The sequence below is a fragment of the Lithobates pipiens genome, unplaced genomic scaffold, assembly GCF_037356315.1.
Source record: "Lithobates pipiens isolate NorthernLeopardFrog02 unplaced genomic scaffold, aLitPip1_a1.2 Scaffold_18, whole genome shotgun sequence".
Classification (NCBI taxonomy): domain Eukaryota; kingdom Metazoa; phylum Chordata; class Amphibia; order Anura; family Ranidae; genus Lithobates; species Lithobates pipiens.
In genome coordinates this window covers 58,371,324-58,398,199 of record NW_027507758.1, presented here as the reverse complement: position 1 = coordinate 58,398,199, position 26,876 = coordinate 58,371,324, and the positions used below count along the sequence as shown (strand labels likewise).

At 42.9% G+C, this 26,876-nt stretch overlaps 2 protein-coding genes and 1 long non-coding RNA gene across 3 annotated transcripts in view; 2 read left to right on the top strand and 1 right to left on the bottom strand.

The window, feature by feature from the left end:
• Nucleotides 1-16,516, bottom strand: part of UTP25 (UTP25 small subunit processome component) — a 34,303-nt gene extending 17,787 nt beyond the window's left edge. Inside the window, exons 1-3 of the mRNA XM_077485713.1 lie at nt 16,336-16,516; nt 12,181-12,220; nt 4,187-4,475 (exon numbers count right to left, since the gene is read on the bottom strand). Of these exons, the coding sequence (XP_077341839.1) occupies nt 4,187-4,475; nt 12,181-12,220; nt 16,336-16,436 (430 nt within the window). The 5' untranslated portion in view covers nt 16,437-16,516. The remainder of the gene's footprint in view (nt 1-4,186; nt 4,476-12,180; nt 12,221-16,335) is intronic.
• A 25-nt stretch (nt 16,517-16,541) lies between these two features.
• Nucleotides 16,542-18,052, top strand: TBCC (tubulin folding cofactor C). Its single transcript, XM_077485714.1, has one exon. It carries the CDS (start codon nt 16,600-16,602, stop codon nt 17,545-17,547), a length of 948 nt encoding a protein of 315 aa, XP_077341840.1. The 5' UTR covers nt 16,542-16,599; the 3' UTR covers nt 17,548-18,052.
• Nucleotides 18,053-18,090: 38 nt separating this feature from the next.
• On the top strand, nt 18,091-23,897 carry LOC143987145 (uncharacterized). Its single transcript, XR_013276603.1, has 2 exons — nt 18,091-20,834; nt 20,997-23,897. It is a non-coding gene; the product is annotated as an uncharacterized LOC143987145 (long non-coding RNA).
• The last annotated feature ends 2,979 nt before the right edge of the window (nt 23,898-26,876 follow it).

The window sequence follows — 26,876 nt, the reverse complement described above, 5'->3', positions numbered from 1 at the left end:
AACAAACAAAATACCGTTGCAGTAAACATTTTGTTTTTATGCTCCCCAGCAGCTACTCAAAATGTATGGGAACACAGGGGAGGAGATATTTGAACAGTCATAATCTATAAATTAAGAGATACAAACTACCTGCCCACTTAATATAGGAGTAACATGAAGAAATGTGTGGGAGGAGAGGATGTTAGGCTGAAAATGGTATTAGAAGTGGCTTGTAAAAATTGGTAGCTACATCATTTAGCTACAAAGCAGTTCAAGCTGGGGTTATATAAATCTACGTGCAATATAAAAAAAAAAAAAAAAATCCAAATCAAATATACATTTCCATCAACCCAAATAAAATAACTAACTAACTATCAGAATAAGAATCATATGTGGGGATTCACGTTCAAAATTGTACCTAGGAAAAGGCATTGTTGTTACAGCCAGAACATACGGGTTTAAAGTGATTGTACAGTCTTGTTTTTTTTTCCCATATAAAAATTAGAAAAAAAAAACAAAAAAAAAAAAAAAAACATGTAATACTTTTCTCCTCCGCACAGTGGATTTGCACAGAGCAGCCCAAATCCTCCTCTTCTCAGGCCCTCTTCTGTGCTCCTGGCCTCTCCCTCCTGTTCAGTCCCCCCACAGCCAGCAGCTTGCTACGGGGGCACCCGAGCCGAATTACAGCTTCCTGTGTCCATTAAGACACAGAGCCCCACCTGGTCTCGCCCCCTCTCTCCTGATTGGCTAGGTGACTTTGACAGCAGTGGCAGCCAATGGTGCCGCTGCTGTGTAGGGAGGAGGGAGAATCTCTAACATCTGGAGATCCTTGTGGACATCTCTGGACAGAAACAGGTACCTCAAGTTTTAGGGAAGCTGCTGCACACAGAAGGCTTTTCATCTTAATGCATAGATTGCATTAAAGCGGAGTTGCACCCAAAAGTGGAACTTGCACTTTAAGCACTCCTTGCCCCCTTACATGCCCCATGGGGGGGGGGGGGGCCTTCTTTTTAGTAGGACTTCCTGTCCCACTTCCTCCTACCTCTTCTCGGTCGCCAAGGCAATTGCTTCTCTCTCCCTAGGCAGCTGCTCCCTACCGGCAATCTTCTGGAAAACGTCACAGGTCCCAGAAGATTGCCTGGACAATAGCAGAGCACATCATGACTCACGCATGCGCAACCGGCTGTGAAGCCATAAGCTGTAGCTTATGTAGCCCACAGTTGCTACGGAGGTGCTGTGGAGAGGAGGGGGAGAGTAGCGAGGCTCTGGGCGGCCGCATCGCTGGACCGCGGGACAGGTTAGCGTCTGTTTGTTTATTAAAAGTCAGAAGCTACACTTTTTGTAGCTGCTGACTTAAAACCACTTTAATTTCCTCCTTCTATAGTGTCTAAGCGCAACATAAATCTACCCGATTACTTTAAAAAGCAATTGGACATCCCAGATCTCTCCGATGAAAACTGGGAAGAACGTCTTGGTACGTATTTTGTCTCCACCAGTTCCGCTAGGGACAGAATGATACAGGTATGTATCTTTCACAGAATATTTTATACTCCAATAATGTATACCACATTAAGGCTCTTCTCAATGTGTAAAAGGGATAGTCCTACATGCCATAAAATGTCACAAAAGCATGGGCGATTTACTCCACATGCTTTGAAACAATATGACAATTTTGATCATTTTAGTATAGCTATTTTTAATTTACCCAATATGTGCAGTCCGAAGTGGTGTATATTAGCGGTGTTGGAGGACGTTTGTTTACGCTCATATCAAAAACAATTCCTACGTTTCTTACTGTTTTATGCCAGGAAAACAGTAGTGTTGCAGTGGATACATCCCACAGTAATCTCCCTCAATCAATGGAAGACCTTGATCAATCAGGTATTACCGACTTATAAACTTTTAAGGCTAGGGGCTTTCCTAGTAAATTTGAGAATTTGGGGCCTGTGGACTGAACTTTCTGATACCGGTGTATTGCCCCGATCTATGATCTGGACTCACAATGTATAGGAAGTGGAGCTTAGATTGCATATTATATGTAACATGTTTCTATTGTACACCTTGTGTTATAAATATCAAAAAAAATAAATAAATAAAAAACACAATTGGGGAAAAAAGAAAAAAAAAAAACACAATCATATACGATTTCTATATAGTTAACCATACTTGACTGTTCCTGAAAATGGTATTTGTAGTCCTAAAGTGTATCTCTCGTCTAAAATTATGGAGTAGTATAATGTAGATTATACTTTCCTAAAACTATATAACCTCTTTGTATTTCTGTAATTTTAATAAAATGTACAAGTGGATCCAGCCAGCTTACCATAGCAACCTTGCCAAGTTCGTGCAACACCTCTAAATATTTTCCCTCTGTAGCCTCATGCCAGACCTTGAACCCCTATCACTGTTCAATCCTTGGCATCTAAAATATTAGAATACACCTCTTATAGTTATTATTTTGGTGCTGCACAAACTCATGACATTACAGGGATGCTGCTTTCCAGAGCCGAGAGATCCTGTGTAAATTCTGCACTTTGAATGGATGCAGAGGAAAAACATGCTGTAGTTACACAGGTATAACTTATGTAAAAAGGTTTGTTTTATCTCCATGCATCACCTGAGGCCAGTCATTTCATTGGGTACAGGTAAGGGTTTACAACCACTTTAACCTCTTGCCCCATGCGCTATACCTGAAAGACGGCTACAGCGTGGGCCTAAATTGCAGGGAGGGCGTCCATGTATGTCCTCCTGTGCATGTGATGCCTGCAGGGCATGAGCAGAGCTCTATGTAATCAGCGAGACCATGAGACTCGGCTGATCACAGATCGAAGTAAGGGGCAGATCCTGGCCCCTTACCATGTGATAAGCTGTCAGCCAATGACAGTTGATCATGTGATGTAAACAGAAGTCGGCAATTGCCTTTTTTACCCCCTCATGCTGACAGCGCGAGGGGGGGGGGAGGCAGATTACAGTCTTGTGTAAACAGAACATTGGTTCCACACCCTCACTCAAGACCCACTGCTGCTAAACAGTGCCAACCATTAGTGTAGCCTCTTCAGTGCACATTAATGAAGGAGAAAAATTACTGGTGTGCAAAATTTTATAGCAAACTATAAAAAAAAAAAAGTATTTTTTTTTCAAAATCTACAGTCTTTTATTATTCGTTTAACAAAAAATAAAAACCCCAGTAGTGATTAAATAGCATCAAAAGAGAGAGCTCTATTTGCGTGAAAAAAATGATACAACTTTTCATATGGGTACGGTGTTGCATGAACGCACAATTGTCATTCTAAAGCATCATACACATGATCGGACTTCCTTCGGACTTTTCCGTGGATTTTTGTCCAAATGGGCATTGGCTGTGAACTTGTTCTGCATACACACGGCAGAACATTTTCAGCCAACTTTCACCAAATCACATGGTTTTAAAGGCTCTTTACCACCACCCTTTGGGCAACTTCTGCTATTGTTGGCTAATGTTTAGCATTGGTTCTTAGCATGTGTGTTTGTACTTTGGACTTTAGTCCGATGGACTTGTATACACATGATTGGATTATCCTCCATCAGACATTTGTTGTTGAAAAGTTTAAGAGCATGCAAAGCGCACATTTGTCCGTTGGAAAAGCAACAACAATTGTCCGATGGAACATACAGATGGTCGGATTGTCCGATAAAACAGGTCCATCGGACCGTTGTTGTCAAAAAGTCTGATCGAGTGTATGGGCCTAGGCCATACACACGATCGGACTTTTCAACAACAATGGTCTGACGGATCTGTTTTATGCTGAAAGCTGAAAATTGGCCTGGGCAGGTAGGTTTAAGTGCCCAGTAAGAAAGTGGTTAAAGGTAGAAATAGAGCCCACAAATAAGGAGCAATTCTTAGAGTTCACTATTCTAAAGATTGGGCATATACAACATAATGCTGTGTCCCCAATTAACAGCAAGAGAGACCTGTATATAGTTTATGGATGTCTGCATATGCGGGACAGCCATATTTGAGCTCTTTATTAGTACTGCACAGTCAATGTGCTTTGCAGTGCAAGCCAGCTCAGATGGACTAGACAAAAAAAATAAAATAAAAAAAAGGTATTCAGTATATGTACTCGCAAAAAAAAAAAAAAAAAAACACCCACTACAGTTGCCCTTTTAAAATTGCATAACCATGTTCTGCCAAATTGCCCCCTACTGGTGAAACAAAATCACTTACCTTCTCCCTCTGCCTTTTCCCCAGACAATTTGTCTGCTGCCGTGTCATTCTCTTCCCCATTGTCCTCCTCCTCTTCTTCAGAGGCCCCTCCTTCCTCCTCTGCTCCACTTTGCCCTTCTGCTTCTTCAACACCTTCATTATCATCATCTTCTTCATCATCATCCTCCTCTTCCTCGTCATCAGAGACATGCTTTAATGTGGCCAGCAGCTGATGATACACACTGGCATTCTCTGGCTCACTTTCAGGCTCACTTCCACTCTCATGCGACTCTTCCTCTGAGCTTTCAGGCTAAACACATATCACATTGTCAGAGGAGAAATCATGAGAAAAAGAATATTCACTTCGGAAATGTAAACAACGGTTTCTTTAATGGCCCAATATTATAACTTTCATGCAGCCCTTTCTTTTGGAGACTATCAATATCTTCATCTTTATCTTTGTATTCATCATCCTAAATATCAGGCAAGGCGGGACCATCCCACAAAAACTCTACAATAGACACAATCTAATAAAATCAAAATTACTTTTCCGATACAGCTAAATGCTAGCTACTTTCTTCTTTTAGACTCCACCACGCATGCTTTGGTTAACATAAAAAATTATTAATTTGCATACTTGCACAACTTTTAAATAAGGCTTTACTTGATTCAATATTTTAGGAAAAAAAAAAAACTCTGCTGTATTTTTTACCATAGGCCGACAAAAGCACAAATAAAATGTACAAAATTTTGTTTTTGTTTTTTTTCTTACTACTGTCATTGTACCCAACAATTACAACAATAAACAGGTGCACACTGCCACCTTCAGGCTGCATGCGATCTGAAGGTTACTTTGTGAACAAAAGCTTAAACGCCTGCGAGTTAAAAAGCAACCCGTGCTGACAGAAATACTTACATTTTTCAAATTTGACCAGTCCTTCTGTAATTGCTTGTAGACTGACTGTCATGATGATCCAATGGCTTTTAACCACTTATGGACCCCTTCCGCCGTCGTTATACATCGGTATTTTGAAGAGGGATGATGTTGTCTTTTTGACCCCAGATCTCATATTTAACCACCTTCAGACCGGACCATTTTGCTGGTAAATGACCAGAGGTCTTTTTACAATTTGGCACTGCGCTGCTTTAACTGGTAATTGCGCGGTCATGCAATGTTGTACCCAAACAAAATTTGCGTCCTTTTCTTCCCACAAATAGAGCTTTCTTTTGATGGTATTTGATTGCCTCTGCGATTTTTATTTTTTGCGATATAAACGTAAAAAGACCGCAAATTTTGAAAAAAAATGATATTTTCTACTTTTTGTTAGAAAAATCCAATAAACTCAATTTTAGTCATACATTTAGGCCAAAATGTATTCAGCCACATGTCTTTGGTAAAAAAAAAAAGTCAATAATTGTATATTTATTGGTTTGCGCAAAAGTTGTCACATCTACAAACTAAGGTACGTTTTCTGGAATTTACGCAGCTTTTAGTTTACGACTGCCTATCTCATTTCTTGAGGTGCTAAAATGGCAGGGCAGTACAAAACCCCCCCAAATGACCCCATTTTGGAAAGTAGACACCCTGAGGAAATTGATAAGTGGCATGTTGAGCCCATTGAATATTTTATTTTTTTGCCTCAAGCGATTGAATAATGACAAAAAAAAAATTTTTTTATTTTTTTTTACACAAAGTGGTCACTAAATTATATATTGCTCACACATGCTATGGGCATATGTGAAATGACACCCCAAAATAAATTCTGCTGCTTCTCCTGAGTACGGGGATACCACATATGTGGGACTTTTTGGGAGCCTAGCCGCGTACGGGGCCCCGAAAGCCAAGAACCGCCTTCAGGTTTTCTAAGGGCGTAAATATTTGACTTCACTCCTCACTACCTATTACAGTTTTGAAGGCCATAAAATGCCAAGATGGCACAAAACCCCCATAAATGACCCCATTTTAGAAAGTAGACACCCCAAGCTATTTGCTGAGAGGCATGTTGAGTCCATGGAATATTTTATATTTTGCCACAAGTTGCGGGAAAATTACAAACTTTTTTTTTTTTCACAAAGTTGTCACTAAATGATATATTGCTCACGCATGCCATGGGCATATGTGAAATGACACCCCAAAATAAATTCTGCTGCTTCTCCTGAGTACGGGGATACCACATATGTGGGACTTTTTGGGAGCCTAGCCGCGTACGGGGCCCCGAAAACCAAGCACCGCCTTCAGGCTTTCTAAGGGCGTTACAGTTTTGAAGGCCATAAAATGCCAAGATGGCACAACCCCCCCCCAAATGACCCCATTTTGGAAAGTAGACACCCCTAAATTTAGGGGTACACTAGTGAGACTAGGTAATAAATGGCGGGTGCCCTGAAGCTATAAAAAAAATAACTAACCAATCAGCGTCACCTGTAACAGTTATATGGTGATCACTGGTGAAAGGGTTAACTAGGGGGCAATCAGGGGGCTTTATGCGGTAGTATATGGGGGTCCCTGGCGCTATAAAAAGCTGCGGCGAACCTAAATACCTACCTGCCTAACTAGCGTCACCTGTGACACTAATACAGCGATCAGAAAAACGATCGCTTATTAGGCTGGGTTCACACTGGAGCGATGCGGGAACGCCACGAATGCGCGGCGGGTTCCCGCATCGCATGCCTCCCGGCGGCAGTTCACACTGCCCTATGCGAACTGCTGGGAGTGTCAGTGAAATGTTACTGACACCCCCAGATCAGTTCGCATATCACAGTGCGATCTGCAAACTCGGATCGCATGGTGTGAACACCCATGCGATCCGATTCTGCTGCGGGCCAAAAAAAGGGTCCCGTGCGAATTTGCGGCGGGTGCGGCGAATGGCTGAACTCGAATCGCACAGAGATCGGATGTGATTTGCACTGCAGTGCGGTGCGAATCACATTCGTTCTCATAAACCGCTGCAATGTGAACCCTGCCTTAGTGACACTGGCGACGGGGGGTGATCACGGGGTTAAACCTTTATTGGGGGGGTTAGGGGGGCACATTAGAACTAAAGGGGGCTAACCCTAACTGCCCTAACAGTTATTACAGTCACAAATGACACCAATGCAAAAAAAAAAAAAAAAAAAGCAATTGGTGTCACTGTGACTGGGGGGGGCAGGGGTAATTGGGGGGTGATCGGGGGGTAGTGAGTGTGCCTGGCATGTTCTACTGTGTAGTGTAGTGCTTGTGCAACTCACCGATGCTCTCTCCTCGGTGCCGGAACGAAAACTACCGACACGGAGGAGAGAATACATCACTTCCTCTCCTGTGTTTACATTACAGGAGAGGAAGTGATGTCACCGGACAATTTCATTCGCCGGGAGCGATCGCGAGGGGGTGGCCATGAATGAATGGCCGTCCCCTCGTCCGGGATCGCTCCCGAACGAATACCGACCGCCGCAGGCACCGGGCGGGGGCCCGATCGGGCCCCCGATCCGCGGGAGGCAAGGGACGTACATGTAAGCCCTTATGCCTGCCCGTGCCATTCTGCCGACGTACATCGGCGTGCGGCGGTCGGCAAGTGGTTAAGAGGTCCCGTCATGCTTTTTTTCTATTACAAGGGATGTTTACATTCCTTGTAACAGGAATAGAAGTGACTTTTTTTTTTTTTTTTTTTTTTTTTAAAGAACAGTGTAAAAATAGAAAAAAGGTAAAATAAATAAGAATTTTTTTTTTTTAAACACGCCGTGTCCCACGAGTTTGCGTGCAGAAGCAAATGCATACATGAGCAGCGCCCGCATATGAAAACGGTGTTCAAACCACACGTGAGGCATCACCTCGATCGTTAGAGCGAGGGCAATAGTTCTAGCCCTAGACCTCCTCTAACGCAAAACATGCAACCTGTAGAATTTAATCACCTATGGGGATTAAGGGTAAAAGTTTGTCGCCATTCCACGAGCGGGCACAATTTTAAAGCGTGACATGTTTGGTATCAATTTACTCGACATAACATTATCTTTCACAATGTAAAATAAAAAATAAATGGGGCCAACTTTACTGTTGTATTTTTTTTTCCCCCAAAAAGTGCGCTGCGCAAATACGGTGTGACACAGTATTGCAACAACTGCCATTTTATACTATTTGAGGGTTCTAAGCAATTTACATATTGTAACAAAAACAGTTTTTAACCTGTAAACACCAAATCTCAAATAGAGGCTTGGTCCTTAATTGGTTAAGTAACATTAGTATCTCTTGTGATAGAGCATTGCACATTTTTACCGCAAAGAACCCCTACTTTTTTGGGGGGGGGATTTTTAGACCAAAAGGATGTCGGTAAGGGACATTTATGGGACAAATGTAAAAAAAAAAAAAACAGATTTTTTACATACTGTCACAGGTTTTACTGAGGCTGGCAACCCTGATGGGGCCCCCTAGTGGCCTGGGGCCCTCAGGCAGTGCCCGAGTGGTCGGTCCGCCCCGGTACAGATACTGGTATTGGTGCAACCAGGGGTCAAGTCCTGGGGAAAAAAGTGTGGGAACTACCACCCAAGATCCACTCCCCCACCAAAAAAAATTTAAATAAAAAAAAAAGATACGCTCATATGTACGAACACTTCAAAAGTGGTATTTTTCATCCAATTTTGGTATAATGTGTATGAAGCTTAACGGTTAGTACATATAAAAAAAAAACAATCCTCAATAAACATAAATACGGTAATTCTCTGAATAATTCAGCATTCATTCAATTGTTTCTTAATGCAAATGTGAACATCATGTTCTGATCTTTATTGGGGAATGTTATTTTGTATATAAAGTGTTTATGTGGGGAGTTTCGCATTTCATTGAACAGAGTTTGGATAACACAGGGTTAAACGGAAAGGACATAAATGAACTGCGCATTATCTGGACAGAATGCTTGGGGAGATAGTGATGTGTTCCTGCTTAGGAGATGTATGTTAGCTTGGGGGGCTGCAAACTCTGCAGGGCTCCAACACACACTCGCTGATATTCCAACCCTTCACATATTTCCACTTAATCTTCCTTCCTGGCATTACACTTTTATTTTTTTATTTTTTTTAAGTATTTATTAATTTTGTCAAAAAAATAAATAAAAGGATATTACATACATGTATTGACATTTACATCTTACACATGTTGTCATCTTACACATATGCGTGGATTTCAACATGAGAGTGAACCGTTTAAATGTACATATCAGTAGCCAAACAGGGCTTACTGGTAGTGACCATAGGTCCTTATTTCTTTATTCCTCAACGGAGGAGTAAACCTTTGTCTAAATTTGTTACAGGTTACTTTACTTTGACCACACAGGGTCCATTTTGGTAAGTCCCAGTGCTGAAAACAATAGTTTGCATTCATCAACAAAATATCCATACCCACACCCTGGCATTAAACTTTGCCAGGTATTGTGCTCAGCTTACCTCCCCAAACTGATGTTCCTCCCTCAGCTCACCTCTCTCCCTGCATGTCCTGTGAGCAGAATAGCTGTGCTCCTCCTCTGGGTTCTCTCATCATATGGCACTGCAGATGGGGGGGGGGGGGGGGGATTCAGCAGGACACACAGAGCAAGTATTAAGACTGGGGGGGGAGATGAGGAGACAGAAAACCAGGAGGACCGGCGGGGAGGAGCGCATCACGAGAGGTCTGACTAAATACAATCTCTTAGCAGCAGGGACCTGATCTACCCGTCAGCTAGCTGTGATTGAAAGGTAGATCGATGAGGAAGCTGTCATGGGGCCCCCTAATGGCAATGCTTGAATGGTCAGTCCACCCCTGGTGTGCGGCACTTACTATTGCAAGCTGTGTCGGCGGCTGCTGGTGTAGCACCTGCCACACAGCTCACATATTTCAAAGTCTTGCAGGATTGCAGGACGCGGCTGCTAATGGGAACTGAGTTCCTGTTGTGGAAAAAGTACAGGAACTCCGTTCCCATGCATTCCCGCATGACTTGAGCCCTGGGTGCAACCGTAACTTATATATGAACATAATTGTTTATCCGAAATAGTTCCTCCCCCCCCCCCAAGGGAGCATAACTAATGCTCTCATTTTAAAAATCTTGGCAAAACTTATGTTCCTTTTACAATGGGGGGTCCAAAACCATAACCTTCTAGATATAGCCTTACATGTGATTCACACAAAACACACACAATATATATATATATATATATATATATATATATATATATATATATATATATATATATATATATATATATATATATATATATATATATGTATGTATATATACACACACACACACATAGCCTTGCGAAAGTATTCGGCCCCCTTGAACTTTTCAACCTTTTGCCACATTTCAGGCTTCAAACAAAGATATAACATTTTTATTTTTTGTGAAGAATCACCAACAAGTGGGACACAATTGTGAAGTGGAACGAAATCTATTGGATTTTTGAAACTTTTTTAACTAATAAAAAAAATGAAAAGTGGGGCGTGCAAAATTATTCGGCCCCCTTGCGTTAATACTTTGTAGAGCCACCTTTTGCTGCGATTACAGCTGCAAATTGCTTGGGGTATGTCTCTATCAGTTTTGCCCATCGAGAGACTGAAATTCTTGCCCATTCTTCCTTGCAAAACAGCTCGAACTCAGTGAGGTTGGATGGAGAGCGTTTGTGAACAGCAGTTTTCAGCTCTTTCCACAGATTCTCGATTGGATTCAGGTCTGGACTTTGACTTGGCCATTCTAACACCTGGATACGTTTATTTGTGAACCATTCCTTTGTAGATTTTGCTGTATGTTTGGGATCATTGTCATGTTGGAAGATAAATCTCCGTCCCAGTTTCAGGTCTTTTGCAGACTCCAACAGGTTTTCATCCAGAATGGTCCTGTATTTGGCTGCATCCATCTTCCCCTCAATTTTAACCATCTTCCCTGTCCCTGCTGAAGAAAAGCAGGCCCAATCCATGATGCTGCCACCACCATGTTTGATAGTGGGGATGGTGTGTTGAGGGTGATGAGCTGTGTTTCTTTTACGCCAAACATATGGTTCTGCATTGTGGGAAAAAAGTTTGATTTTGGTTTCATCTGACCAGAGCACCTTCTTCCACATGTTTGGTGTGTCTCCCAGGTGGCTTGTGGCAAACTTTAGACGAGACTTTTTATGGATATCTTTGAGAAATGGCTTTCTTCTTGCCACTCTTCCATAAAGGCCAGATTTGTGCAGTGTACGACTGATTGTTGTCCTATGGACAGACTCTCCCACCTCAGCTGTAGTTCTCTGCAGTTCATCCAGAGTGATCATGGGCCTCTTGGCTACATCTCTGATCAGTCTTCTCCTTGTCTGAGCTGAAAGTTTAGAGGGACGGCCAGGTCTTGGTAGATTTGCAGTGGTCTGATACTCCTTCCATTTCAAAATGATCGCTTGCACAGTGCTCCTTGGGATGTTTAAAGCTTGGGAAATCTTTTTGTATCCAAATCCGGCTTTAAACTTCTCCACAACAGTATTACAGACCTGCCTGGTGTGTTCCTTGGTCTTCATGATGCTCTCTGCGCTTTCAACAGAACCCTGAGACTATCACAGAGCAGGTGCATTTATACAGAGACTTGATTACACACAGGTGGATTCTATTTATCACCATCAGTCATTTAGGACAACATTGGATCATTCAGAGATCCTCGCTGAACTTCTGGAGTGAGTTTGCTGCACTGAAAGTAAAGGGGCCGAATAATTTTGCACACACCACTTTTCAGTTTTTTATTTGCTAAAAAAGTGTAAATTATCCAATAGATTTCGTTCCACTTCACAATTGTGTCCCACTTGTTGGCGATTCTTCACAAAAAATTTAAATGTTATATCTTTATGTTTGAAGCCTGAAATGTGGCAAAAGGTTGAAAAGTTGAAGGGGGCCGAATACTTTCACAAGGCACTGTATACACACACACACACACACATATACATAATTTTTTTTTTTTTGCTCTTGCAGCTTCCATTCAGCATTGAGTTGTGCTGCTAAGCTCTCTGTTCTTCTTTAGCTGTTTAGCCAGTCCGATAAATGTAAAGGCACTTACCAGCTGGACAACCTGAGTCCTCTCTGCTCTTTGCGAAACTCTGCAATCAAAGGAAAAAAACTAAATCAGTGTCAATATCATCAAAATCATCATTTTACAGTGGAAAAACTTACATTTTCTGAAAGTAAAATATATAAAAATAAGTGAAATTTTTCAACTATGCATCTGGTATGTTCTATTATAAGTTGTATTATAAGGAAATAAAAGAAAAAAAAATAGTATTCCATATTTTAAAAAGGCACATACAGAGATAATTTCTCTTTAATTATGTTCAGAACTATAACATTTAGCAAATTCTTTTTTTTTTTTTTTTTTTTTTTTAAGCTGTATACATATGAGTAAATGCATAGAAGTGTTTGTAAACGTAAAAATACATTTGTCTCTTTATTTTAGATGCGATTTTATTATAAATAGGTTATTTGTGCTTGTACTCTTTCTATGTTACCTGGTTGATCCTGCCAGTTCCCCACTTCCTGGTTAAAAATGGAGCATGCTTGTACAGAAGCCGATCCATGTTAGCATGGTCAATCTGCATTTTCATGTCATCCTGTTCTTAGATAGAGGCAGCTTTGTGAGCAGCGTGCCTTTATCTTCTATGGTCAGTGTATAGCCATGCCCCCAAGCCCATCCCTCCTTCCTTCCTTAATTGATAACTTCCCTAGCCAAATCGATGGGCATGAACGTCCTTTTCGGAAGTGATATTTGGTACGTCCTTGCTTTGTTTACCTTGGATACTGTAATGCTCAGCAACAAATGTCACTTCTGGAAGTGATGCACATGCCCATCAATGTGCACATGCCCACCTGCAGGTTCGCTCCAGGAAAGCGATCTCGTGACCTGTTTTTTCAGAATGAAAAAATACGTAAAAGTTGCACATTTTACTGGGAAGTCCTATAAAGTAAATCTAAACCCAAAACATTTAATATATTTTAGCTTGCCAGTACTTCGATTTGGTGGCTGCATTTGTTTTCTCCCCCCCCCTTTTTATGTTCTTCGGGCGATTTGGCCAGCAACACTTTCTATGCTAGGGCTCATTCACCCCACACTCAAACTGGATCTGTGAATGACTAAACCACATTTCTTCTGCCACCACAGCAGATGGACTTATAGTTCTCAATGGATTGTGAATGTGGTAATCAGCACACTTGTAGTCCACCGATTCTTCCTCCAGCTCATTGACAGCCATAGAAAGATACGGGCAGATAGCTAGAGGAAGCGTTTGATGGAGCCTGACCATGCACATGTAGTCAGTGGATGCTTTATTTAGAGACTCCTTTTAAAAAAAATATATATATGTGTATGCAAGACAAGTTGGAGCCAACAACCTTCGAACAAAAATCCACGGTTTTATTGTTGGAAAGTCTGATCGTGTGTAAGGGGCAAAAGTGTCAATCAACCAGCACCGTTTCAACTATTAACCATTGGTGACACACTCTCCCCCCACAAGAGACCCCCAAGTTTCCCACACCCCTGGGTTAATGCACAGGCTGGATGTCTACATATAGCCATACTGGTACAATAACAGGACCCAATTGTGAATTTGTATGACATCCTGTATGTGCATTATGAAAAGGCATCCGGATGTCCATTGTTTTTAAAGAGTTTTGTATTGTTGTATTATATGTGTGTCTCCGTCTATTGTCATTTTGATTCAGTACCTTCCCCAGGTACTGACATGACCCAGATGATAATGCGAAGCTGCAATCCGAGCCGATTGTAGAAAATTATTTATTTTAAAGCTTGTTAATACATTTATATCTGTTTAAACACATCCCAAAACTACCCTTATCTAGGGATGAGCTCGGTGTTCGACTCAATGGCATGTTGGACTCAAACATCAGGCATTCGTCTGTTCGGCGAATTCAGAACTTTGTGGACCGTTCGCACCAAATTCGTGTGGCGCAAATGGCCCTCAATGCACCAGGCCATCGCAGTGCCTCCAGCACAGTATACACCTGAAGATACCCCTTATTGCTGGTGTTGTCTGTTGCAGATTAGCCCTTAAAATTAGCACTTTTGATTTTGAACGTTCGAGTCCCATAGACTTTAATAGGGTTCTAAATTTCGTACGAATTTTCGGTCTGTTCGAAGGTTTTGGTGCAAACCGAACCGGGGAGTGTTCGGCTCATCCCTACCCTTATCAGTAATATTGGAAAGAACACACTGCTGACAAGAGCAAGAAGGGTGCTGCTCACCCCTATAAATCAGAAAAATAAAACAAATTCCCCCACCAACGGGATTTTTAGGCAGCAATAAACAATAAGCGTAGCATACTATATAAAAAAGATTACTTTATTGTGTGGTAAAAACATGAGCTTCACCCAGGTATTTAAAATAAAAAGATATAAATAGAACCAAGCTTGTACATACAAAAATTACAATAACAATTGGGCATACACTAAGCAGACCTAACTATAAATATACTGTATAAGATTAGTAACAGCAAAAAATAAATTTATAGTTCTAACGCGTTTCAACCACTAGGGTCTTCTTCAGAGATAGTCCAGTATGGTATTGCCGAGAGGTTCATACAAATTATAGTGCTTAATGGTGGAGTTTACCCAGGTTCATGCTTAGACGTCCTTCACAAGTTAAGAAAGATATATGGTCCATACATCTCGCCACAGGATCCAGCAGTGGGGTGAGGGTCGGAAGCCCAGAGGCGCGGCTCACGAGCGGTCACACGACAAAACCCTATGCCCCACAAAGGTTGTAGGGAATAGGTGCAAACGTAGGCAGCCTGCCTGTATGGTAAGCCACGCCTGGATAGCTGGGCTGAACAAAAGATTCCCAAAATGGAAAAGGGGAGACAGTAGCTGGGAAACTATCCCGGGAAGAGTGCCAGATACGGTCAATAACTCCTAGTCCATAGGGGCACCCCCATCAACCAGGGATTCAAAGATACGAGAGTCCTCTCGGCAATACCATACTGGACTATCTCTGAAGAAGACCCTAGTGGTTGAAACGCGTTAGAACTATAAATTTATTTTTTGCTGTTACTAATCTTATACAGTATATTTATAGTTAGGTCTGCTTAGTGTATGCCCAATTGTTATTGTAATTTTTGTATGTACAAGCTTGGTTCTATTTATATCTTTTTATTTTAAATACCTGGGTGAAGCTCATGTTTTTACCACACAATAAAGTAATCTTTTTTATATAGTATGCTACGCTTATTGTTTATTGCTGCCTAAAAATCCCGTTGGTGGGGGAATTTGTTTTATTACCCTTATCATTAGTAACCACTATGGTTTCCCACTGGCCTCTACTGGGACTCCCCCCCACCCCATTTTTTTTTGTATACTAAACCCAGGACCCTGCATCCATGTTCTCCCAGAGAACATGGAAATGCAATTTTTTCAGTAAGACCCCTTTTCACACTGGGGCCGGTAAACTAAAGTGGTACTTTTTGGTTGCTAACAGGGCGTTTTTAACCCCAAAGGGGATAAAAAGTCCTGTGTTGCGGTGCTTCCAAAAGCAATTTGCAGCCATTTCGAAAGCGCTGCCCATTCATTCCAATGGGCAGAGTGTTTTGGGAGCACTAAATACAGCACTCCCAACCCGCCCCAAAGATTTCGTAATGCCTGCAAGTGCATCGCCCCAGTGTGAAAAGTCACACTTGAACAAATGGAAGGCGGTTTTTAGGCGCTTAGCAGAGGCCATTTCCAGCGCTAAAGTGCCACTGAAAACTGCCCCAGTGTGAAAGGGGGTCTAAATATAAACTGGTAAATACATTTTCTTATCAGAGGTATAGAGCAGTCTTGTGACTTATCAGTGCCTGGTTAAAGCTTGTAGGAGCTTTCATACTGCACTGGCTGTCCTATCAGGATGCAGGACCCCTGACCCTCTGTCTGGACAGTGCTGATTGGCCCTGTGCTGTTCATATGCACCCTCCCAAGAAAAAATAAATAACCTCTCTAGCAACACACACTGAACTGAGCATGTGCAGAGCACCCCCCAAGGCTCTGTTCTATCAGTTGAAGGATTGGGGGCAATAAAAGGAGGGGGTGATTAGAGAAGGCAGGATCAAACATCCTTTTAACACAATGCAGTGGATTAACCCCTTAGGTTCCACAGTGCGTATAACAAGCATGCTTTACTGCATATACACTTTAAAGTTGAGCTTTAACATGAGCAGTAGACTTTAACACTCACTTGTCATAGAACGGATGCTGCTCCCCAAATTCCTTCAGATGCTTCTTGCTCAGCGCGCTCACATCCTCGTCCCCCCTCCTCTGCCTCCTTCTCTTCCCCATCGCTCAGCTCACTCACACACACGTGAGCTCCCCTATGCACAGGAGTCCCGTCGCCCACCGATGACGTCACGGGAGCAGCCACAGCGGAGGTAGACAGGAGCGCAGGCGCCGTGCCCAGTCACCCAACGTCATCCGGAAGCGCGGCGGTTACTCAGCTGTCACTATGGAAGCGGAGAGGTCTCGTGTACCGGAGCGCTTACAGCGGAGGGATGAGGAGCGGCTGCGGGAGGTGGGAAAGAAGCGGCAGGAGAAGGAGGAGCAGACCGTGGTGGAGGAGAAGAGCAGCTACTTCAACGCCAGCTTCGGGCAGGAGCGGGCGGCCATAGAGGAGGCTCTGGGCGGGGAAGGGGGGCCCGAGTTGCTGGAGGAGGCCGCCGGGCGGATTCAGGGGCTGCAGAAGCTGCTGAATGACAGTATCATGTTCCTCCCTTCCTATGACACCCGGCAGGCCCAGGAGCAGCTCACCCGCCTGCAGAGCGCCCTGGACGCCCGCCGCCAGCAGATCCAACCCACCAAGAAATTCACCTTCAAGACTCGGAAGAAGGAAGGTGTGCCCACCGCCGTCGTCCAACCCACCCCGGCCCCGGCTAAGGAGGTCCTCGTCGAGCCGGTGGCCCAGCGCGGCTTCAAGGGTCTCTCCGGCCAGGCGCTGTCCATGGGCGCCCAAGAGATCCGCCAGCAGGACGTCCAGCTCAGCCAACTCCGGGATTGTACCATCATCCTGAGCGGAAACCCCTCCACCCTGCACATGAGGGAGCTGAGCGGGTGCCGGGTGCTGAGCGGGCCCGTCTCCACCTCCATCTTCGTGGACAATTGCCACGACTGCCTCTTCGCCTTCCCCTGCCAGCAGCTGCGCACCCATTCCTCCCGGGACTGCCGCTTCTATCTGCACGTCACCAGCCGGGCCATCATCGAGGACTGCACCAACCTTATGTTCGCCCCCTTCACCTGGAGCTACCCGGAGATCCTGGAGGACTACCGGCTGTCCGGACTCGACAGGAACCGCAACAACTGGGACCAGGTGGATGACTTCAACTGGCTGGCTATGGGGGAAAAGTCTCCAAACTGGAGCTTGATCCCTGAGGAGGAGAGAGTTACCCACTGGAACTGAAGTCCCATACCAAGCTGTGTTCACTGAGGTGCCTCAGCTGAGCTTTACTTGCATAGAAATCGATATACCATAAAGAATTCAATCAGAACTGAGCTGGATACTGGGGAGCACTGCATGGATCTCCTGATTGATACCTTCATTTACAGCTACTCAGGGGTCCTGCAGATCTTCTGTGGACCTGTTTACCTGGAGCTACTTGAGGACCCTGCAGAACGTTTCATCCTTTCACCTGGAGCTACTCCAGGGTCCTGCAGATCTTCTTCTTTGGGCTCCCTGCTCCTGAAGCTACCTTGGGGTCCTGCAGATCTTTAATGGGCTGCCTCCATCAAAAGCTACTCTGGGGTCCTACAGATCTTTTGCGGGCCCTTTACTATAGGACCCTGCAGAAATTTTGATGGATCCATTCACCTGAAGCAACTTGCGGGTCCTGCAGATCATCTTCTATGGGCTCCCTGCACTTGAATAGGGATGAGCTCAGGCGTGTTCGCATGGAACACGTACAGAGGCCGCCAGGAAGTCGGCGCAGCGCTACGCTAATCACAGGCAGTGAGACATTGCCCCGATGTGCGGCTGCAGAGATCGGGTAATGTCTCACTGCCTGTGATTAGCGCAGCGCTGCGCCGACTTCCTGGCGGCCTCTGCACGTGTTCCATGCGAACACGCCTGAGCTCATCCCTACACTTGAAGCTAATCTGGTGCCCCACAGATTGTCTATGGGCTCCCCCTGCCAAGAGCTACTCTGCGGCCCTACAGATCTTTTGTTGGCTTCCTTCGATTGTAGATACTGTGTGGTCCTATTGATCTTCTACTTAAAAAAAATATATAAAACATATAGGAAAGGGGTGGTTCTAAAGATTGGTACACACTATTTGAGTTGAATCACTATATGGGTGGACCTGCCAGCCACTTTTTACCCAATATCCCTCCATTTAAAAAATCCAAAGAGCCAGGGCAGAAAATCGTCAGGCAAACTGTGGCTCCAATCAGATGCAGCCACTGTTCAGGTATTCTGACGGGTGCTGGCTGCAGCTGTCAGAATACAGTAGCCGCAGCGGGATATTCCTCCATGTACTCTGTACCTCGTGGATGTGGGGTTTTTCCAATTCTTTTGTTCAGCGTGTATACTGAATGAAAATTAGCTTTGAGTGTGTGTATCTAGCTCAAGAGTATTTGTCAGCAATGTGATCACAGTACGCTAATGATGATATCCTCACCTTGTTGTCTAATAAGTCTGTTGTTTTAACAGCCACAAAGCAAGGGGAGGATAGCGTCATTCGCTACCTGTGATCACATTGCTGACAGGTACTCTTAGAGACACCCCTTCCCATATGTTTTTTCTTTTTAGGATTATGCCATTTTCCTGTTGATGGACTGAGGTTGAATTGCTCCCAGAAAAGCACACTGACAGACTGCACTGCATTCATCTTGGTTTAACAAAGAAGAGCTCCCCTACAAGATTGTATTGTATACAAAATACTATTCTGGATCCTTTCATTTAGAGCTGCTCTGAGTCCTGCAGACCTTCAGTGGGCTTCGTTCATGTGGACCTATCCTGAGCCCCCGCAGATCTATTGATTGCTTCCTCCACCTGGAGATATTCCTGGGTCCTGCAGATCTCCTGTGGGTCCTGTTCACCTGGATCTAATTTGGGGTCTTTCAGGTCTCTGGTGTGCTCCCTATACCTGGAGCTACTCTAGTGTCCTGCTAAGTCTAGTAGCAAGTTCTTCCCAGTTAGAGTTCCCCCACCCCTAAAAGGTTCTCACTTAACATTCCATGAAATTAGGTATTTTGCTCTCTTCCTCTCAGTGTGGTCAAACAACTGGACTTTGAATAGGATTGCATCCATTTAAACTGTTGCTCTATACCTGCAAAATGCAAATAAAGCTTTATATCCACTTTATTAACAGGGGTGCCTGAATTGTTACTCCATCAGTAGCAAACATTATTCTAGAAATAACTGCTGGATTACTGGTTATCAGGAGGTGCCATGCAAGACTTGGCAGCACAGTGGTGTAGTGGGTAGCACTCTCGCCAAGCAGTAAAGTGGGTCGCTGGTTTGAATCCCAACCACGACACTACCTGCCTGGAGTTTGCATGTTCTCCCTGTGCCTGTGTGGGTTTCCTCCGGGTACTCCGGTTTCTTCCCACACTCCAAAGACATGCTGGTAGGTTAATTGACTTCTCTCCCAAATTGGTTACTAGTATATGAATGGGGACCTTTGGATTGTGGGCTCCTTGAGGGTAGGGACCGATGTGAGTGTGCGATGTATGTGTGGAGCAATGTGTAAATTGACAGTGCTATTTGGGTACCTTTTTAAATAATAATATAATAGACGAGCATCTTAATGAGACACAATGTACAGGGATAGGGACAATTGTAGATCCTCATTTAGGTTGAACCGGATGGACTGGTGTTTTTATTCAACCTTACTAACTATTTAACTATGTAAGACTTGTCTGTGGGTAATATATAAAACCATTGGGGCAGTATTCTAACGTGCAACGTGACACCTTAAGGAACCCTGTTGCTAAAGTTCACATAATAGAAGAAAGTAAATAGTGAGGTTAGAAGTGCTTCTGAAGGGATGTTGGGGTGGGTGATTGTTCTATATTAGTGGAGTATGGTTGTGCGGTCAGTGAACATAACTTTTTTTCTCTGTAGGGAATTAATTTGTTTACAGGATAAACTCTCCTTATAAATGCACATTTTTTTTTTTTTTGCAGGTAAAAAGATTTCAATTCATTGATTTTTTTTTTTTTTTTTTTTTTTTTTTCTAGGGAGCCTGCAAAGCATTGCACCCGCAATCAGCAGATCATGAGTGTAATGCAGGGCTCCTGCAGACTCTCAGAATAACTGCTCGTACCTTGTATGGGCAGGCAGTTAGGCTGGATTCACACCTATGCATTTTTAGTGCTTTTTGCATTTTGCAGATTTGCACTACAGTCCATTTAACATGGTTTCCTATAGAACACGTTCTGTAGTGCAAATCTGCAAAGTGCAAAAAGCACACAAAAATGCGTAGGTGTGAATCCAGCCTTACTTAAGAGCAGAAAGGATCCATGAACTACGAGTGTGCTCATCAGTGCCCTCACAGTTCATTGAAAACTACAAGCCAGCAGCCGGTAGTTGTGGTTCATTCACAGGAATCTCTGAATGAATGAAGTGGCAGGACCCAGTATGCCTGCATTATTTTCAAAAAGTGATAGCAGGAGGGGAGAGAAGATCCCCCTGCCCATTGTCATAGAGAAGTGGAGATCAGTGGAATTGGCAGCTGGAGCTGGCACGTGTTACATGCTCCAATAGGTCATGAGTGCTCAACCTGTGGCCTTCCAGCTATTGCAGAACTACAAGTCCCATCATGCATCTGCCTTTGTGAGTCATGCTTGTAACTGTCAGCCTTGCAAGGCCTCATGGGACTAGTATTTCCACAACAGCTGGAGGGCCACAGGTTGAGCACCCATGCAATAGGTAAACCTATCCTTTAAAGCTGGACACTAGGATAAGCAAATATTGTCTAAATACAACAGATATACGTTCCTACTTAAAGAGGAAGTAAACCCTGATGAGTTTACTTCCTCTTTCATTCCCTGCAAAGCATAATGGACCGTCCATTATGTGTCACCTGACACAGGAGCCAGCGAAGTCACCGCTGTCCCCTGTAGTCCGGCGCATCCATCTTCTCGGTGGGTCTCGCAGCTCCGCCGCTGTCATTTGGCGAAGCGCGGGAGCCGACATGCACGGCATCTCCGCCGTTGACGGTGCCGCGCTCAGTGCGCCTGCACGCCGCTGTCTACGGTGCATGCGCCGTAGACAGCGGTGCCTGTCTTCGGGCAAATATCTCCTAAACCGTATAGGTTTAGGAGATATTTCTTGGACCTACAGGTAAGCCTTAATCTAGGCTTACCTGTAGGTCAAAGTGTGTTGTAAGTGTTTTCAACCACTTTAAACTTGGTGTGCTTTGCATATTACAGATCTGTTCAGTAATCCAGTGTGATCGTTTAACTCTGTGCAGGAGCTTCCTGTATCAAAGATGTGTCACCTCTGCTCTCTCTCCTTGTGCAGTGTGACTGGTCTTGTCTCCTCCCCTTCCTGTAGTTCTCTGCAGCCAGCCTGTAGTTGGTGGAGTCTGTTGGGTTCCTCCCACAGCTCTGCTTTCTGCACAGGCTATGTACAGCACAGTAATGATTCGCTGCTTCTTTTACAAGTTAATATCTAGGTTTGCATTTGGTGCACACAAGGTGGATTTATATCCTTTGTGGCTTATGAGCAGTATATTTAAATTTAGAATTTGTGTGCCCTGAGTTCTGCTTTAAACTTTCAGTTTAGCAGTAGTCACTTTAACTTGTCTCCTACCAATGAAATGCTGTCAGTTACACTGCCAACCAATAATTTTGCCATTAAAGCAACTTTACACTACTGTGTTCTGGTATACGTCAACTACGTTTTTCCCAGGGATCCAAGAGAAATATATGAATCTGTTGTGTTTGTTGGTAGAAATGAATGCTTAACTTTAGTGACGTCTTTTTTTTTTTTTTTTTTAATCGGCGGCGGGGATGGTACTTGTGTCTAAAAAGTGTCCCTCGTGCTGGTGGCTGCTGTGTTGCTTGAAAACAAATAAAAAAAACAACCTGATGTATACTTGTACTGTAGTATTGGTGTTTATGTGGGAAATATTCACAAATGCCAGCAAGGTTGCACTAAACCCATCTTGACCTAAAACGTAGCTTTTATTCATAACTATCTAAAACCCATGATAAAGGACATGGAAGAAAGTGATCAAAAATGCCAGGTGTAGAATCTTATAGGGCAATCCAAAATGGTGGCACAAATATACAACTGATTTCAGTACAGGGAGATCGCAACCAGACAGCAAATATGTCTTTAGCTGCCATTTAGTTATTCAGAGTGGAGATGTGTATAAGGTAGGTGAGTATCCTGGCCACATACCACAACCTAAAGGCATGGATTAATACTGTGGTTACTCAAAGGCTCAGCTTCCCTTCAACATCAGATATACCACAGTGCCCTACCAGCCTAAAATATACTCCTACCAGTCCACTATCTCTACCAGTCCACAAGAATCTCCCTTATTCTCATGCAGCTAGATCCACATTGCCCCAATAAACTAAGTGCCCATAGAATGAAAGGCATTTGTATATTTGTGCCACTATTTTTTGGATTCATGCACTATTTCCACATTACCCTATAAGGTTATACACCTTGGACTTCCTTCCATTTCATAAATCATGGGTTTTAGCTAGTTTTGAATAAAAGCTAAGGTTTAGGTCAAGGTGGGTTTAGCGCACCCTTGCTGGTGATTGCTGCCTGAAATCTTCTGTCCTTCAGTTGGTCAGCCAAGAAAAATATTTAATCGGAACTAAATATACCTACTTTTTCAAGTCCAGGAGGGGCCCCTCCACAACTCCACCCAGGTGCCAGTCTTCAGTTCTCTTGATTGGCCTATGCAGGCATGACTATCTCCTACACAGGATTCAGTCATTCCGACACACGGGGACTGTCCTAATGATCTAACCCTGACCTATGCATGTGCAGCTCACTTTACATGCCACAGAAGGCTGCCGGTAGGTAGGTGTTTATTATCGCAGAAGAGACATTGCATGACTTTTCCGCAATAAATAACCTGTTTGTTCTTAAGTTGTGTTTTTTTTTTTTTTTTCTTGTTGCCTTCAGTTCCGCCTAAAATCATTATTTTTCTTGGCAGCAATGAAGGCTTCCATATTTCTGTCCTTACTGGTTTTCTGTTTATTTTAAAACAAATTTACTGTAGCATTTTAGATTTTAACGTTAACTTTTTTTTGCACTGTTAATGTATTACACAATCTAATCTGTTAGCGTTAGTTAACACCCCCCCAAAAAAATCCTTTTCCTTTAAAGCATGTTATACAGCAGTTATAATGCTGTGCCATTGACCCTCTATAATACCTGTCTAATCCTGCCAGTTTCTACCTTACCCCTGTATGCTGACCCTGATATATCAAGGCTGCTGAGCCCAGACACCAGAGTCAGTATGTGCCTGTATCTGTACTAATAACGCAGTCTTTCTGCAATCATGTGACTCCTCAGCTCTGTCTCTCCTGCTGATGTCGGCTCCCCCTGCATGAACTGTCAGCTAGGCAGAGGAGAGAGGAGGAACCTGATGGTATGTTATCAGTACAGATAAGCAAATTTGTGATATAACATAGACACAGGGGAACTTATTGTTACAATACAAAGGGCATAGGAGTTTTTTTTTATAGAAGTGGCTTAACCTCTTTAAAGAATACATTTGCTTAAAATGTTCTCTAATAAAGGCTTTCCTCAATGTAATAAAATACGTTTTAAAAGAGAAGTGTGGGGTTGTTTTTTTTGTTTTTTTTTGGGGGGGGGGGGGGGGTTTCAAAGATCAAGGTCCCCCAGCACCTCTAAGACTAAAAACCAAGTGATCGAACACCGCGATCGCTCGGTTCTCACAGCTCCCCGAGCAGAGAGCTGCTGACTGTCAGTCTAGTCTAGATGCCTAGACCAAATTGATGATTTGGGGAGCCATGGCATCTGCTGGTGTTGGTCCACTGTGTTTTATCAAGTCCAAAGTCATTGCAGCCCTCTACCAGGAAATTCTATGGCACTTCATGCTTCCTTCTGCTGACCAGCTTTACGGAGATGCTCATTTCATTTTCCAGAAGGATTTGACACCTGCCCACACTGCCAAAATACCAATACCTGGTTTAACGATCGTGCAAATGCAGCACCACGCCAATTAGGACGGTGCCATTGCCTGCAATTGCCACTTATTTGACATGTCAGATCGCACCAATGTGAACCAGGGATAACTGAAATACATCACGGGTGATATCATTTGCTTTCAGTGATTGCACTACTCTAGTCTCCATCTCCCCAAGGTAAAACTTGAATCTGTGGGGTATTTTCAAGAATAAGAAATTTGGGTTTGTGGCTAGTGGGCTTTAATGGTACCATAACAATCTAAGCACTTTATGCCTGGGCCTATTTTTCAAACTTCTTTACAAGTTTAAAATCGTTTTTTTAATTTTTTTTTGCTAGAAAATTACTTGGAACCCCCAAACTTACATATTTTTTCTAACACCCTAGAGAATAAAATGGTGGTCATTGCAATGCTTTTTGTCACAATGTATTTGCTCACTTTTTTTTTTTTAGAAAAGATTCACTTTTTTAAATTAAAAAATAAGAAAACAGTAAAGTTAGCCCAATTTTTTTTTTTTTTCATATTGTGAAAGATGTCAACGCCATCTTCCCCTCAGTCGTATCCATACCTAACAGGGAGAAGGACTTGATCGCTTACGCCGCTGCTGGCGGCTCCAGTAACCGGCAGAGGATGGCGAATCTGCTGCAGCGACCACTTTTATCTGAAAGCAGACCGCCCGCTGAAGAAGAGGATACTGGGGTTATGGCACCTCGCTTCTGCCATAACGATATCCCTCTTCAAACAGCCGCCGTATAATGACAATGGGCGGTCCGGAAGTGGTTAAAATGCACAGAAGTGTAAAACAGACTTTTATTGAATCTGCTTATTAAAACATACATATTTATTTAAAATGTATATCTCTGTCTATTCATTCATGGGGGGGGGAGGGTACAGATAAAATGTGAAGTACCAGTTCGCCCTGTGTCAGTTAAATTGGCATGCTCTACATGTTTTTCGGGCGCTCAACGCTTCCTCAGGAGCATTTGTTTGCATCTTATGATGTTATAAGAACAGAGATAGTGTATAATACTACAAAAAACAAAAAAAAACAAGTTAATCATAATATACATAAGGTACGTCACATCACATGACCAATAATAACAGCATAATAGCATGGTGTTCCTCCCAGAAGGTGATCATGACCCTTACCAAAGTCAGCAACAAACATTTTAATATGCTGATGTTAATTCAATAAAAATCTGTTTGTTTTATACTTCTGTGTATTTTAAATTGTTACGGTACCATTGAAGTCCACTAGCCTCAAACACAAATTTCTTCAATCTGATAGGTACACTTTTCTTCTGTTATTAAACGATTGGCACTCCAATTAAAGTGGAAGTAAACCCATTAAATTAACAGTTTCAAAAAACAGTTACATTCCTGGCATGCCAGGAATGTAACTGTCACATTGATTGTGCTCTCAACCAAACTGTTAAGCCATCCAATGGCTGCTGTCATAACTGATCACATGTGTCACAACATGGCAGTTGAAGATTAAACAGAGGTCAAGATGGCAGCTTCCTTGCCTGAAAATGATAGGAGGGTTTACTTCCACTTTAACTTGTCAAGAAGAAGATGAGAGACACCAGACCCAACAATGCGGGTGAGCTAAAGGCCGCTATGCCAGCAACTTGGTCTTCTATAACACCTCAGCAGTGCCACAGGCTGATCCCCTTCATGCCACATCGCATTGATGCAGTAATTCATGCAAAATCTCCTGCCCAAGTGTTGAGTGCATACTATACTGTACATGGACATACTTTTCAGGAAGCCAACATTTCTGTATTAAAAATCCTTTTTTTTTTATTGGTCCAATGTCAGAGTCAAATTTTCTGAGATACAGAATTTTGGGTTTTCACTAGCTGTAAACTATAATCCTCAAAAATAAAGAGATGTTTGAAATTATGTGTGTAACGCATCATATAAAATATGAGTTTCACATTTTGAAATTAATTACTGAAATAAATTAACTTTTTGATGATATTCTAATTTTATGAGAAGCACCTGTAGATAATATAATAAAACTTCTTTTATTTTTAGAATTCAAAAAAAAAAAAAGGCAACATAAATCTATTGCGATATATGACACTGAGGGTTATTTACGAAAGGAAAATCCACTTTGCACTACAAGTGCAGTCGCTATAAATCTGAGGGGTAGATCTGAAATGAGGGGAAGCTCTGCTGATTTTATTGTCCAATCACGTGCAAGCTAAAATGCTGTTTTTTATTTTCCTTGCATGTCCCTCTCGGATCTACAGCGACTGCACTTCCAAGTGCACTTTCAGTGCAATTTCAAGTGCACTTTGCATTTGTAGTGCAAAGCGGATTTGCCTTCAGTAGTTAGTAAAATAACCCCCACTGTTTATTAAAAACACTCATCAGATTATGTTTTTAACAAGAAGGCTCATCAGATATTTTGGTTCTGATTTTGCCCTTCATGTGCTTCACCCTTGAAAATAGTTGCTCAAAAATATAGGTGCTGCTGAAAACTGATGGCACTAATAAGGGGTGATTGTGAAGAGCGGGATATTTTTCTTTGGGAAGATAAAACATAAAAAAAGTCAAGTAAAGAGACACTCAAATTTTTTTTCGGCCACATGTATTCGC